Here is a 13,004-nt window from a genome sequence, read left to right as displayed (position 1 = left end):
GGATAGATGGATGGACGGATGGATGGATGGATGGATGGATGGATGGATGGATGGATGGATGATGGATGGATGGATGGATGGATGGATGGATGGATGGATGGATGGATGGATGGATGGATGGATGGATGATGGATGGACGGACGGACGGACAGATGGATGGATGGATGGTTGGATGGATGGATGGACAGATAGTTGGAAGGATGGATGGATGGATGGATGGATGGATGGATGGATGGATGGATGGATGGACAGATATTTGGATGGATGAACGGACGGATGGATGGATGGATGGATGGATGGATGGATGGATGGATGGACAGATTTGGATGGATGAATGAATGGATGCATAGGTGGATGCATGGATGGATGGATGGATGGATGGATGGATGGATTTATGGATGGTTGGATGGATGGATGGATGGATGGATGGATGGATGGATGGATGGATGGATGATGGATGGATGGATGGATGGATGGATGGATGGATGGATGGATGGATGGACGGACGGACGGACAGATGGATGGATGGATGGTTGGATGGATGGATGGACAGATAGTTGGAAGGATGGATGGATGGATGGATGGATGGATGGATGGATGGATGGATGGATGGATGGATGGATGGATGGACAGATATTTGGATGGATGAACGGACGGATGGATGGATGGATGGATGGATGGATGGATGGATGGATGGATGGATGGATGGACAGATTTGGATGGATGAATGAATGGATGCATAGGTGGATGCATGGTTGGATGGATGGATGGATGGATGGATGGATGGATGGATGGATGGCCAGGTAGGTAGACAGTTGGATGGCAGGATGGTCAGATGAAGGAGGGACCTGAGCTCGCTGAAAGAGGGGGTCAGGCGGGAGCTTCTGCAGCTTGTTGGATGTGACGTCCAGCCGGTTGAGCTTCTGCAGCAGGGAGAAGGTTCCCTCTGGGATGAAGTCCAGCATGTTGTGGTCCAAACTCAGCGTGTGGAGGCTGGTCATTCTCTGCAGGAAGTACGGCAAACAGGAAGTAGAAACAACTACAGCGCTACTGGTCCGAGCAGAAAAACACCTCTTTTTTTGGGGGGAGCGAAACCAGTTTTTGGGTTCCTCTCTTGGAGAACCAAAGATCTACCATCATCTACCCAGTTCTGCACTTGTTTCTAGCGGCGGCATGCCCCGAACCTGGATGGCCTCCCACGGGATGGAGTCCAGATTATTGTAGCTGAGGTCCAGCTCCTCCAGCGCCAGCAGGTCATTGAACGCCCCCTGGTGGATCAGCACCAGCTGGTTGTTGTTCAGGATCAGGTGGTGGAGCTTGGACATGCCGCTGAACGTATCGTTGCCGATCCTGGTCAAGCGGTTGCTGCCGGAGACAAATCGGAGGTGAGGTTCACCTTCACTTCACTTCACTTACCTCCAAAGGGTCACGGTCGCGCCCTCACCTGTTGAGGTGCAGAGCTCGGAGGTTCTCCAGGTCGGCGAAGGCGTGAGGGGTGATGTAGGAGATGGTGTTTCTGGACAGCGTCAGGTCCACCAGCCTCGTCATGTTGGCGAAATCCTTCCTTTTCACACTGCGGACAGAGGTTGACGGGCAGAGTTACAACGTTTGAATCCACGGAACGTCACCTGCAGAACATTCCCGAGGAGCAGAAAAGTTCCCTAATTGCATTCGGCGCCGCCGGAGAAGATCTTTAATTCAACACCTCTCAATATTTTAAAGCGGGAGCCGCGATTCACACGGTATTCCTTTTATCCTCCGCAGCTCATCCAATATTTGTTAGAGCGGACGGTGTCTGTCTCCAAGGGCGACCGCGCAGAAAAACCAACACCTTCTCCAAGACGCCATATCCCACTGGGCTTCATGGCAAAAACCATACAACTTCCTGCGCCCAGGACGCGGGCTTCCTGTTGGATCTCCGTTGACTAGCAGGAGATTCAAACATTTATCTTCATGGGGACCTTCTGAGGAGGACATCAAAAGTGGCGGGTCCTAGTAGCTCAGGGTTGCCTTGGTAACATTCATTACGGGCATACATGTAGTTTCCTTGTGAGTACAAAAGTGTCGGTTGTCGTTCAAGAGGAAGTGACTAGCATCGCTAGCAGAAGCATTTTTTTTAGTTATCATAGTTGGGGATAGTAGATGTGACTAGTTTGGGCCAGTGGACAAGGTCGTTGGGGATGGCAAACGTGGCTTGTTGAGGTAGAGGACAGGGCTAGTCAGGGGAAATGGATGTGGCTAGTTTTGGATAGCGTTCGGGACGTGGCTAGCTTGAGATAGTGCGCTTGGTTGGTTGGGGAGAGTGGTCGTGGCTAATTTGTGACAGTGGACAGGGCTAGTTGGCAAAGGTAGACAGGGGCTAGTTTGGAATAGTGGGTGCGGCTAGTCAGAGAGTGTACATGGCTAATCAGGGTTAGATCATGGCTAGTTATTGACAATGGGGGTAGCGAATCGGAGCCAGGCCGTGGCTAGTTATTGACAGTGGGTGCATTTCTAGTAGGGGACAATGGGCTTGTCTAGTCAAGGACAGTGGATTTGGCTAGTTATGGACAGTGGTTATGGCTAGTTATTGACAGAGGGCTTGGCTAGTCAGAGACAGTTGACGGGGCTGAGATGGCCCAGTGGCTAGTCGGCACAGAAACGTGTTAGCATGCGAGAGGACCATAATTTAGTTGGTTCTTGGGATTTAGCTGTAAACTGGGATTTGTTGTTAGCTAGCTAACGAGCTAAGAAATCAAGTAACTAACTGGTTGTTAGTGAATGGATGACAGTGACAGTAAGCCAATCACCATCACAGGGCCAAACGCCATTCCTACAAATATAAACATGGTATATATACACGAACGCCTTTATATTCTATAGATAAAATAGAAATTAGTGAAGACCTCAAATGCTAAAAAAAAATGACAAAGATAAAATAGTATAAATTAAATTAAATAAGATGTTACAAATTTGAAATAAAACAAATGAATGGGCACTAAAACCAAAAGGAAAAATAGAATTGAAAAAAAAAATGTAATGAAATAAATAAATCATAAATAAAACACATGGAAAAAATAGAATTGAAAATAAAATGGAATGAAATAAATGAAACTGAAATAAAAAAATGAATAAAATAAAAATAAAAGAAATGAATTGAAACAATTGAAAATAAAAGGAAATAAATAAAACAGAAAAAAAATAAAAAATAAAATAAAAGAAATGGAAAAATAGAATTGAAAATGTCATGGAATGAAATAAATGAAACCGAAAAAAAAATAAAATGAATAAAACAAAAATAAAACAAATGGAAAAATTGACTGAAAATAAAATGGAATAAAATAAATGAAACTGACAAAAAAATAAAATAAAATTGAATAAAATAAAATCAAACAAAAATAAAACAAATGGAAAAAAAAATAGAATTGAAAACAAAATGGAATAAATGAAACTGAAAAAAAAAATTCAAATCAAATAAAAATAAAAGAAATGGAACAACAGAATTGAAAATAAAATTAAATGTCAAGAACGGAACTGAGTATAAAATAAAATGAAATAAACAGAATAAATAAAGCAGACGGTCTCCTGTGTCTCCGAGCGTTACCTTGTGACGAAGTTGTCGGCGAGCCTGAGCTCCACCGTGTGCCTGTCGATGTTGGGCGGCACGAAGAGGAGGCCCTTCTTGGCGCAGAGCGTGGCCAGGTTGGGCGACAGGATCTGACAGACGCAGCGCTTCGGGCAGATCTGCGCCCGCACCGCCATGGCGACCGCCAGAATCACGCACAGCAACAGCCTCTCCATGGTAACCACCCGGCCTGGACTCGACACCTGAGGGACAGCGGGGGCAGATGTTTACTCTCCGGGTCCCGGAGGTCAGCGAGGGAATTTCGTCTTTTCGGTTCATTCGTGAGCCGCGGCGATCCCGAGCAGGGGGTCGCGGGTCGGGGCGGTGGGCGGGGCTTGAGGAGCCACTCGCAGCTGTCATTGGACAGGAGGCGGGGCCTAACCCGGACGGATCAGCTGTCAATCACGTAGAGCGACGTCCAAACGTTCACCTCCTCAGCGGACCGGTTATGGACCGTGGAGAACACGGAGAGAACCCACGCGGGAGAACACGTGTGCGCCGTGTCCAAGAGTGCACGTGAGCGTGCACGTGAGCGTGTGCACCGCGCGCAGGCTTTCAATCCCGACCTCCTCGCGTCCTTCGGTCTTCAAGGTGGTCAGGATGGACCACTTCATCCCCACCTGTCCCAAATCCAGCCAGCAGTGTGTGTGTGTGTGTGTGTGTGTGTGTGTGTGTGTGTGTGTGTGTGTGTGTGTGTGTGAACAGCTACAGGTTCTCATCTTGCAATTTCCCCCCGGTCAGTCACAAAAGAAAAACCTCACATGCAGGCGATTGATCAGCCGGGGATTGATTATTGATCAGCAGGAATCGATCGGGGCTCAGTTTCAGGTTTTGCTGAGTCATGATCTGAGGAGTTCTGCAAATTTGTTTGATTTTTTTTTTTTTATCTCAGGTTCTCCTGCATGGGTTCTCCTCCAGGTTAAGCCCCGCCTCCTGCCCCAGCGGCAGCCGGGATTGGCTGCCGTGACTCCGCCCCCTTGATCAGGACGTGAGGTTCCACACCTGACGTTCTCCACCTCTGGATCATCAACCGGTCGGTTGTAGAACTTCCCCCCCCTTCGCCATCATCTCTGCTTTCTTTCTGAATCCCTCGGTCACACTTCTCCTCTTTTCCATTTAACGCCCGTTGATGTTGTGCATAATTGTCAAGCGTATTTCCAAAAAAACAAACAAAAAACACCGCCGTCGGATCCGCTGAATACAAAAACGACATTTTAAAATTTTTTTTCCTTCTGTTGTGTCTTCTCCTGCCGCTCTCCGACATCGTCCACAGCAACGAGAACCGAACTCCAGCGCTATTACACAGCTATTACACAGTAATTACCGTGTAATAAGCATGACTTACGCTGCCCCCCCCCCACCCCCACCCCCCTTTTAGCTTTTGCTAAACATCACCCCAAACAAGGCAGGATGGAGCGACGCTTTAAACAGAACGGCGGATGACTCACAGACGGAGGAGGGAGATCGGCGGCGACCCCGGTGACACCGAAGCAGATATCAGCTCATTAATTACATCCAGAAACGGCGGTAATGAGAGCGAAGGAGCGGGAAAGACGGACAAACGGAGGGAGAGAAGCTGAAGATGGAGGGAGCGTGGACCGGGAGCTAATTAAACCGAGCGGCCAAGTGTGAAAGGGGAAGGCGTCCCACACGTGGCGCCCGGGGCGCCATTGCTTCGGCCAACGTGACACCGGGTTTATGGCGCCGTAAGGACGGCAGCCGGCGGCGGCGGCGGCAGCGTCACGGTGAATTATGAATTTACCGGATGGCTTACGGCACTGGAGAGCGGCGAATTAAGCTCCGCCGTGTAAAATAGCTTTATCCTCAGAACCTTCCACAACGGCGGCGGCGGCGGCGGCGGCGGCTGTGTGGCTCGGGTCGGGGCCTCGCCGGCCTACGAATCCCTTCCTTCCCCTCCCCTCCCCCGACCCCGCGGGCCGGACGCGATGCATTCTCCACGCCGCGCCCGCGGAGCGTCTCGGCGGGTGGAAAAAGCGGCGGCGCGGAAGCGTTCGCACGTTCAAAGGCTTTCCGAGCCATGATTGAAGATTTGAGCTTCCACTTCTGCGGCGCCGCGCCGGCTTTGTGATTTTCACACCCGGCGCTCATCCGATCAGCCGGGGGTTTATTTCGGGTCGCCGGGGTTTGCATCGGAAATCTTTTCTCTGGATATTACACACCGGCGCTGGAGCGCGATCGTGTAATAAATGCGTTATTACACAATAATAAGCATATTAGAAACTCCTTTAATTATTCATCACTTCATTTCTTTTTTATTCACTCACCTTCTCATTCACACCTCATATAGACGTACAACTTTTTAAATTTATTTTTTTTTGAATCATCATTCTCAAGCCATTTCTCAAGTGATTTAAAGATAATAATTCACTCATTCATCCGTCCATCCGTAGAGTTCAGGCTTTCTGGCGAAGCTCTGGCATGTTTTTGGGAATCCAGCCGTGACGCGCCGCCTCAAATAGGGAAGCGTGCCGGAGGATGAGCGTTCAGGTGATCCTCAACAAAGCGCGCGGAGATGAAGACGATTACGGACTTTAATATCCTCCGCGGCTTTTATTCGCTCCTTTGTTTATTCACAGATGAAGACGCCGGCGCGTCTCGTCTAATCCGCCCGCGCAGCCAGACGGCGACTTAATCCCAGTGGGAAAATGACGGGGGGATCACAACAGGAAATCACCCTGCTGTTCATGCTTACCACTTCTTTATTACGGCAGGAAATACCTATTACTGCTAATAACTACTTAATTACAACAGCGAATACCTATTACTGGTAATGACTACTTTATTACAACAGGAAATAACCTATTTTTGTCAATGACAACTTAATTACAAGAGGAAATACCTATTACTGTTAATGTGTACTTTCTTTCAGGAGGAATTAATCTATTACTGTTAATTGATACTTTATTATGACAGGAAATACTCTATTACTGTAAATAACTACTTGATTACAACAGGACATATCTATTACTGGTAATAACATAACTAGTTTATTACGGCAGGAAAAATTCTATTATTGTTAATAACTACTTTATTACAACAGGAAATCATCTATAACTGTCAATAACTACTTTATTACAACAGGAAATAATCTATTACTGTTAATAACTGCTTTATTACAACTGGAACTAATCTGTTACTGTTAATGACTACTTTAGCACAACAGGAAATACTCTATTACTGTTAAAAACTACTTTATTACGACATAAAATAATCTATTACTGGTAATAACTACTTTATTATAACAGGAAATAATCTATTACTGTTAATAACTGCTTTATTACAACTGGAACTAATCTGTTACTGTAAACAACTTCTTTATTACAGCAGGAAAAGGCAGAAGAAGTAGAAAAGCTGTGCTATAACTTGCTGGGTGGTAATAACTACTTAATAACACAGGAAGTCATCATATGTTATGGTTTCTAGCTACTTAATAACACAGGAAGTAGCACGTGTGACTGTTTATAACTGCTTAATAACACAGGAAGTCATCAACGGGACGCTACGTGAACAAGAGTGTAAACGGGGTCAACGACGCACTTCCTGCACGCTCCCGTCCAATCACAGCCTTTGTTTTTCTACTCACTTCCTGTCTGGCACTCATCCAGCCAACGGGTTCACCCACGCCGACCGGCAGGGGTCTGAGGCGCCATCAACACATCGCCATTAGTCCTTATTCAATCAGTGCACTCAGAGGATGCTGCAGGCACACACACACACACACACACACACACACACACACACACACACACACATAGAGAAGACCATAAGTCACTCTCATGAGCAGCTTCTGCCTTCACAGAAGCTGCAAGGAACCCTTGGAGAACCCAGGCAGGACATCCTCCTTTGTGACAAGATGCTAAAGGATGCCACACACACACACACACACACACACACACACACACACACACACACACACACACACACACACACACACACACACACAAACAGAACCAGAATCACGATTCAGAGCAGGACAAGGACAGAAGATGTTTGTTTTCCACACCATTACATCACAAGGGTTGTGTGTATGTGTGTGTGTGTGTGTGTGTGTGTGTGTGTGTGTGTGTGTGTGTGTGTGTTACGTCCATGGCTGTCGGGTCACATCGCGTCGCCCCGGTGTGTCATCGTGTTGCCGTCCCTTTAAGAGCCACGTGAGGCCAGACGGCGGCGGGCTGATGGGAGATGGCGTGGAGGTCACATGACCTCACTTTGGAAAATATAAAAATGTCAATTGTGCTCCAAGACAGGAAGTGAGCAGCGTTTCACAATCAGTGTCAGGCTGAGGAGGTCCTCAGTGAACATGGGATGAAGAAGACAACTCCTGACCGACCATCAGCCTCGTTTTGGGTCCCTGTTCATACTTCCCGTCACTCCTGAGCCAATCACAGCGGAGACTGGAGCGAGGGGCGGGGTTTCACCTGCACGGGTCAGCTGTCAATCAGTGACATTCTACCGTTCAACCAAAGAAGGAGAGAGAACCCTTGTGGGAGAACATGGAGACGCCGTAAAGGGAAATCCCAGGCGTTAGAACTGTGGAACCTCCAGGATGCTAGCATGCTAACAGTAGCTTCTGCCTCGCTGCCTCTTTGGAAACATTTGTTGACAACATTTAGCAGCAAAACCCACAAAGAAGACGTGAGTCTGTTCCACATTCTCCGGTTCCACGCCGTGGAGAGGTGGGAGGACCTCGTCTCCAGGCTTGGCCGTGGCGCCCAGTTGTATGCTAATACCCGTCCACTAAACACACACCGGCGCACCTGGAACTAAACAGAGGTAAAATTGATTTGTGTCAATTTTCTCGCTGCGGACCGGATCGATGGATTAGCGTGCGCTGTGTGGCGGCGGCGGCGGTCTACGTGCGCTGCGGCGTGCACGGCTGCGGCGTGTTCAAAGCTAAGACGGTAAAAAAAGCGGATGTCGTATACGGCCTTTAAGAGCAGCTGCGGGGCAAAGCAGTGATCCTTCACAACACTCTAACTGGATTTATCGGTGTGTGTGTGTGTGTGTGTGTGTGTGTGTGTGTGTGTGTGTGTGAAACAGTTGGAGAAAACGCATGGACGGGAGGTACGTCCGACAGGTGCGAGGGCAGTGCAAGAGCATTGAAGCCTGTCAGGTTTATGGTGGATCATTTACATCCTGGTGTTTCTGGAAGGGTCATGTGACCTTTTGGTTAAAACAATAAGATGAAATGAAAAAAAAGGTAAACAATCAATGGCAATTTCTCTGAAGACAAGGTATTGATTAGAGCGTTGGAAGGATTTATGGGAACGATAAAGTTATACAATAGAGCAGGAGCTGTGGCGCCGTCATGTAGCCTATGATCAATATGGCAGGGGGGACTCACCATCCAACCCCTGGCCCTCTACTTCAAACATCAGCTGATGGTTTCTGACTCTGGTAGGAAGGAGAACCCAGCCAGAACCCGCTCCACCACAGGAGACCGACCTTGAACCTTCTGGATGTGAGCGTGCTGATGAATGCACCACCGCGCCGCCTGGCTCATTAGACTTGTGCATCTATGTGCCGTTTTCACAAGAAACCAAGGCAGGAGAACATGGAAAGTGCAGAGCCTTGCTACTGCAGAACACCACGTCCACCACTGGAGTCGAACCTGGAACGCTCTGGATAAGAGCACGCTAATGAAAGCAGCACTCCGGTCACTGGATACATGTGCCTTCATGACGTTCCACTAGGCAGCTTAGATGGGAGAATGTAAAGAGAACCTGGAGAGAGCCCAGGCAGGAGAACATGGTGAGAACTTCCTCCACCACTGGAATTAAACCTGGAACCCTCTGAGCTTGCTAAAGAATGCACCACCGCGCCACTTGTATCATTGGATTCGTGCACCTTCAAGCTTTCATAAGAGAACCAAGAAGAGATGATGGAGAACCTGGAGAAAACCTGGTCCATCACTGGAGTCAAACCAGGAACCCATCTGAGGTAGCTAATGAATGCACCGCCCTTCTATTTGGATTTGTGTACCTCCACACTGTTTCCACAAGAGAATCCATAAAGGACAACCTGGAGAGAAACCCAGGCAGGAGAACATGGTGAGATCTTGCTCCACCTACGGAATCAAACCCGGAAGCCCCTGGTCTTGCTAAAGAATTTGTGCACCTTCAAGCCTTCCACAAGAGAATCCATAAAGGACAACCTGGAGAACCCAGGCAGGAGAACCTAAAGAGAACCTGGTCCACCACTGAAACAAACCAGGAACCCATCTGAGGTAGCTAATGAATGCACCACCGCGCCGCCCTTCTCATTGGATTTGTGTACCTCCACACTGTTTCCACAAGAGAACCCATGAAGGAGAATCGTGGGATCGAGAACCTGAAGAACTGAGAGAACTTGGTCTGTTCATGACGTTCAACCCAGAACCTTCTGAACACACCAGCGCGCCGCCGCTCACGGGAAGACGGCGAAACCGCGAAGAACCCCAGAGAGAACCTTCTCGCCATGAGGCGCTAATCCAGAAGAACCCGTTGGACTTGGGTTCTCTGTAATCCCGAGCAGCTCGGCGATCCTGAACGCACCTCCAGAGGAGTGGAGGAGCGAGAAAGAGAGAGAGAAGGAGGGAGGGAGAGGTGGGAGGATGACAAACTGTTTCCATCATCATCCTCCAGGCGAGAGGAGGCCGCATGCTTACATAAGGACACACACACACACACACACACACACACACACTTATGAGTCAGTAAACGGAGCAAAGCATTGTGGGAGGGCCCATGGGTGAGGTGTCTGGGGTTGGGGGTTGGATTCTCAGAGCGGCGGCTAATGTTAGCGCTAGCAGCTTCCAGCTGATGGGATACAGCTTCTCGTCCAATCCGATTGTTTGTAATGTAATGTAATGTAATGTAATGTAATGAGGGCCACCACACACACACACACACACACACACACACACACAATATGGTTGCTAGCATTGAAAGGGTTAATAGAGTTAATAGGGTTAATAATGTCAGAGTTTCTTGTAGATTTTTTTTTTAATTACGCATTTGTGTTTGTTCGGTTGTTGGTGTTTTCTGGGGGGCGGAGCCAATCACAGTAGCGACAAGGCAAGGGGCGGGGTTTGACATGGAGGCGTCGCCTGTCAATCAATAACATCCAGCCAATCACCCACTCATTCACACCTCAGGACAATTCAGAGGATCTGCTGGGCTGTTTTTGGAAAGCAGGAGAACATGGAGAGAATCAAGGATGGAGATCATGGAGGAAACCAAGGTAGAAGATCATGGAGGAAACCAAGGTAGAAGATCATGGAGGGAACCCAGGATGGAGATCATGGAGGAAACCAAGGATGGAGATCATGGAGGAAACCAAGGATGGAGATCATGGAAGGAACCATGGATGGAGATCATGGAGGAAACCAAGGATGGAGATCATGGAGGAAACCAAGGATGGAGATCATGGAGGAAACCAAGGATGGAGATCATGGAGGAAACCAAGGCAGAAGATCATGGAGGGAACCCAGGATGGAGATCATGGAGAGCACGAATGATGGAGATCATGGAGAATATTGTTTCCTCCGTCAAAGAGGCGGGCCGGTTAAACTGGAGATTACCAATGACTAATAACAAGTTTGTCTCCATCCAATCACAGGATGTCACGGGAGATGACGGGTTCATCCGACGCCGGCGTGATCGCCACCCCAGGTGCGCATTAAACCGCCGTCGCCCACGGCAACGCTCAACAGCCTCCACTCTTGGTGATGCACGACGCTAAAAACTTCACATTCATCTGAATGAGTATCTCATTCATCTGCAGACACCGCAGAAGAAGAGAAGGTCGGGGGACCGTCATGGCGGCGGGGACCCTGGAGATGATTGACAGGTCGTTAAATCATAGTTAACATCGCCGCTCCACCTGGTTAACAACCCGTCGGCTCCACTCGCTCCGCGTGTCAGGAGAAGAACAAGTTTTCCTGACCGTGTACTAGTACTGCAGTCTACAGGGTAGTACTACAAGGTAGTACTGCAGTACTACTGCGAAGGCAATTACGCCTCGGCCTTTTTCCCAGAGCCGTGACCTTTTCAAGGTGTGTGTTTTTTCTTTCTCTCTCCTGAAGGATCCAAGCACAGGGGAATCATTTTCAGCCAATCAGAGGGAAGCCGGCTGTCAGAAAGACAGCAAACAGACCAATCGGAGGAAGAGACCGGCACCAGACTCGTAGGAGGAAGGTGGAGGATGGATGGAGGACAGGTGGAGGTGTGAAGTAGAGAAGATCTGGTAAAGTGAAGTGATGAAGATTAGGTGAAAGGATGAAGATGATTGGCTGTGGCTCTGATGGAGACGATCACCTGGAGAACCATCAGAACCATCAGAACCATCAGAACCATCAGAACCATCAGAAACATCAGCGCCGTCCACAACAACCTGTAATTATCAATGCAGGCTTTCAATAAAACATGAGAACCAGTGATGGAAAGAGACGGACAAACACACCAAAGCAGGTGAGCCGGTTCGTGTGTGTGTGTGTGTGTGTGTGTTTTTGCACACATGTGATGAATAATTCACACTGATCCAAACATGAGCACAGTGTTGTATTATTTACAGGCAGGGGCACTTAACACACAAACACACACACACACACACACAGATGCAATACAAATATGCACATGTGGAGACTCAAAAAGGCACAGGGACATGCACCCCCACACACACACACACACACACACTCATTGCACCCCAAAAACAATCTACATCTTGTGGAAACGCGGTGAACAGGAAGTGACAGGAAGTGAGCGCGGCGGCGGGCGTGGATCTGGGCTCCGCCTCCTGCCTGGGCGTCGTCCTGAGTAAACGCCGCTCTCCCCGGGAGGCGAACAGCTTGTATTTTGTTCATAAATAGATAAACAAACATCTGAGGCATGTGATGTCTGGACGCCGGCTCTGAGCGCCGTCAGATATTTTCCGACCGCAGCTCCCAGGAATTAATTAGCGCGGAGCTCGGCCGTCCTCCGCCCACTCCCTTCCCGGAGATTAGACATTTCTGCGTTGGTTCAAAACAAGAAAAGTTCAAATCGATCGGCGGGGCCGGAGTTCAGCTGCGACGGCGCGCTGCAAACTAGCTCGCTAGCGCCCCCTGCTGGGAGGGAGGACCCATTGCAGACCTGGAAAACATCTGGACTCCTGCATGTCGGCTCACATCGAATGAGTTGCGATGCATGTTTTCGGTATTTGCGTGTGTGTGCATGTGTGCACGTGAACATGTGTGTGTGTGTGTGCACATGCACGTGCACGCATCCAATTACCCCACCACCGGGTTGCAGAAAAATGAAACACATGTCAAAAAACAACAACAACTCAACAGCACAACAAAATAAGAAAGCTATTGTTTGTGATCCAGACAACCTGGAGAACCCAGAGAACCCGGAGAACC

The 13,004-nt window shown here is 48.6% G+C and overlaps 1 protein-coding gene across 2 annotated transcripts in view; it reads right to left on the bottom strand.

The window, feature by feature from the left end:
• The window catches only part of lrfn5a (leucine rich repeat and fibronectin type III domain containing 5a), an 80,581-nt gene that overhangs the window by 19,823 nt on the left and 47,754 nt on the right, over positions 1 to 13,004 (bottom strand). For both annotated transcript variants that reach the window (XM_086150544.1, XM_086150543.1), the window contains exons 3-6: positions 3,584 to 3,807; positions 1,445 to 1,573; positions 1,185 to 1,365; positions 849 to 1,004 (exon numbers count right to left, since the gene is read on the bottom strand). In XM_086150544.1, coding sequence (XP_086006670.1) covers positions 849 to 1,004; positions 1,185 to 1,365; positions 1,445 to 1,573; positions 3,584 to 3,780 — 663 coding nt within the window. In that variant the 5' untranslated portion in view covers positions 3,781 to 3,807. The remainder of the gene's footprint in view (positions 1 to 848; positions 1,005 to 1,184; positions 1,366 to 1,444; positions 1,574 to 3,583; positions 3,808 to 13,004) is intronic.

Source organism: Fistularia commersonii, chromosome 8 (genome assembly GCF_037954325.1).
Source record: "Fistularia commersonii isolate RoL2024-O1a breed Wild chromosome 8, RoL_Fcom_v1.0, whole genome shotgun sequence".
Lineage (NCBI taxonomy): Eukaryota > Metazoa > Chordata > Actinopteri > Syngnathiformes > Fistulariidae > Fistularia > Fistularia commersonii.
Note: the sequence above shows the minus strand (reverse complement) of the source record. Positions and strands in the feature narration are given on the sequence as shown.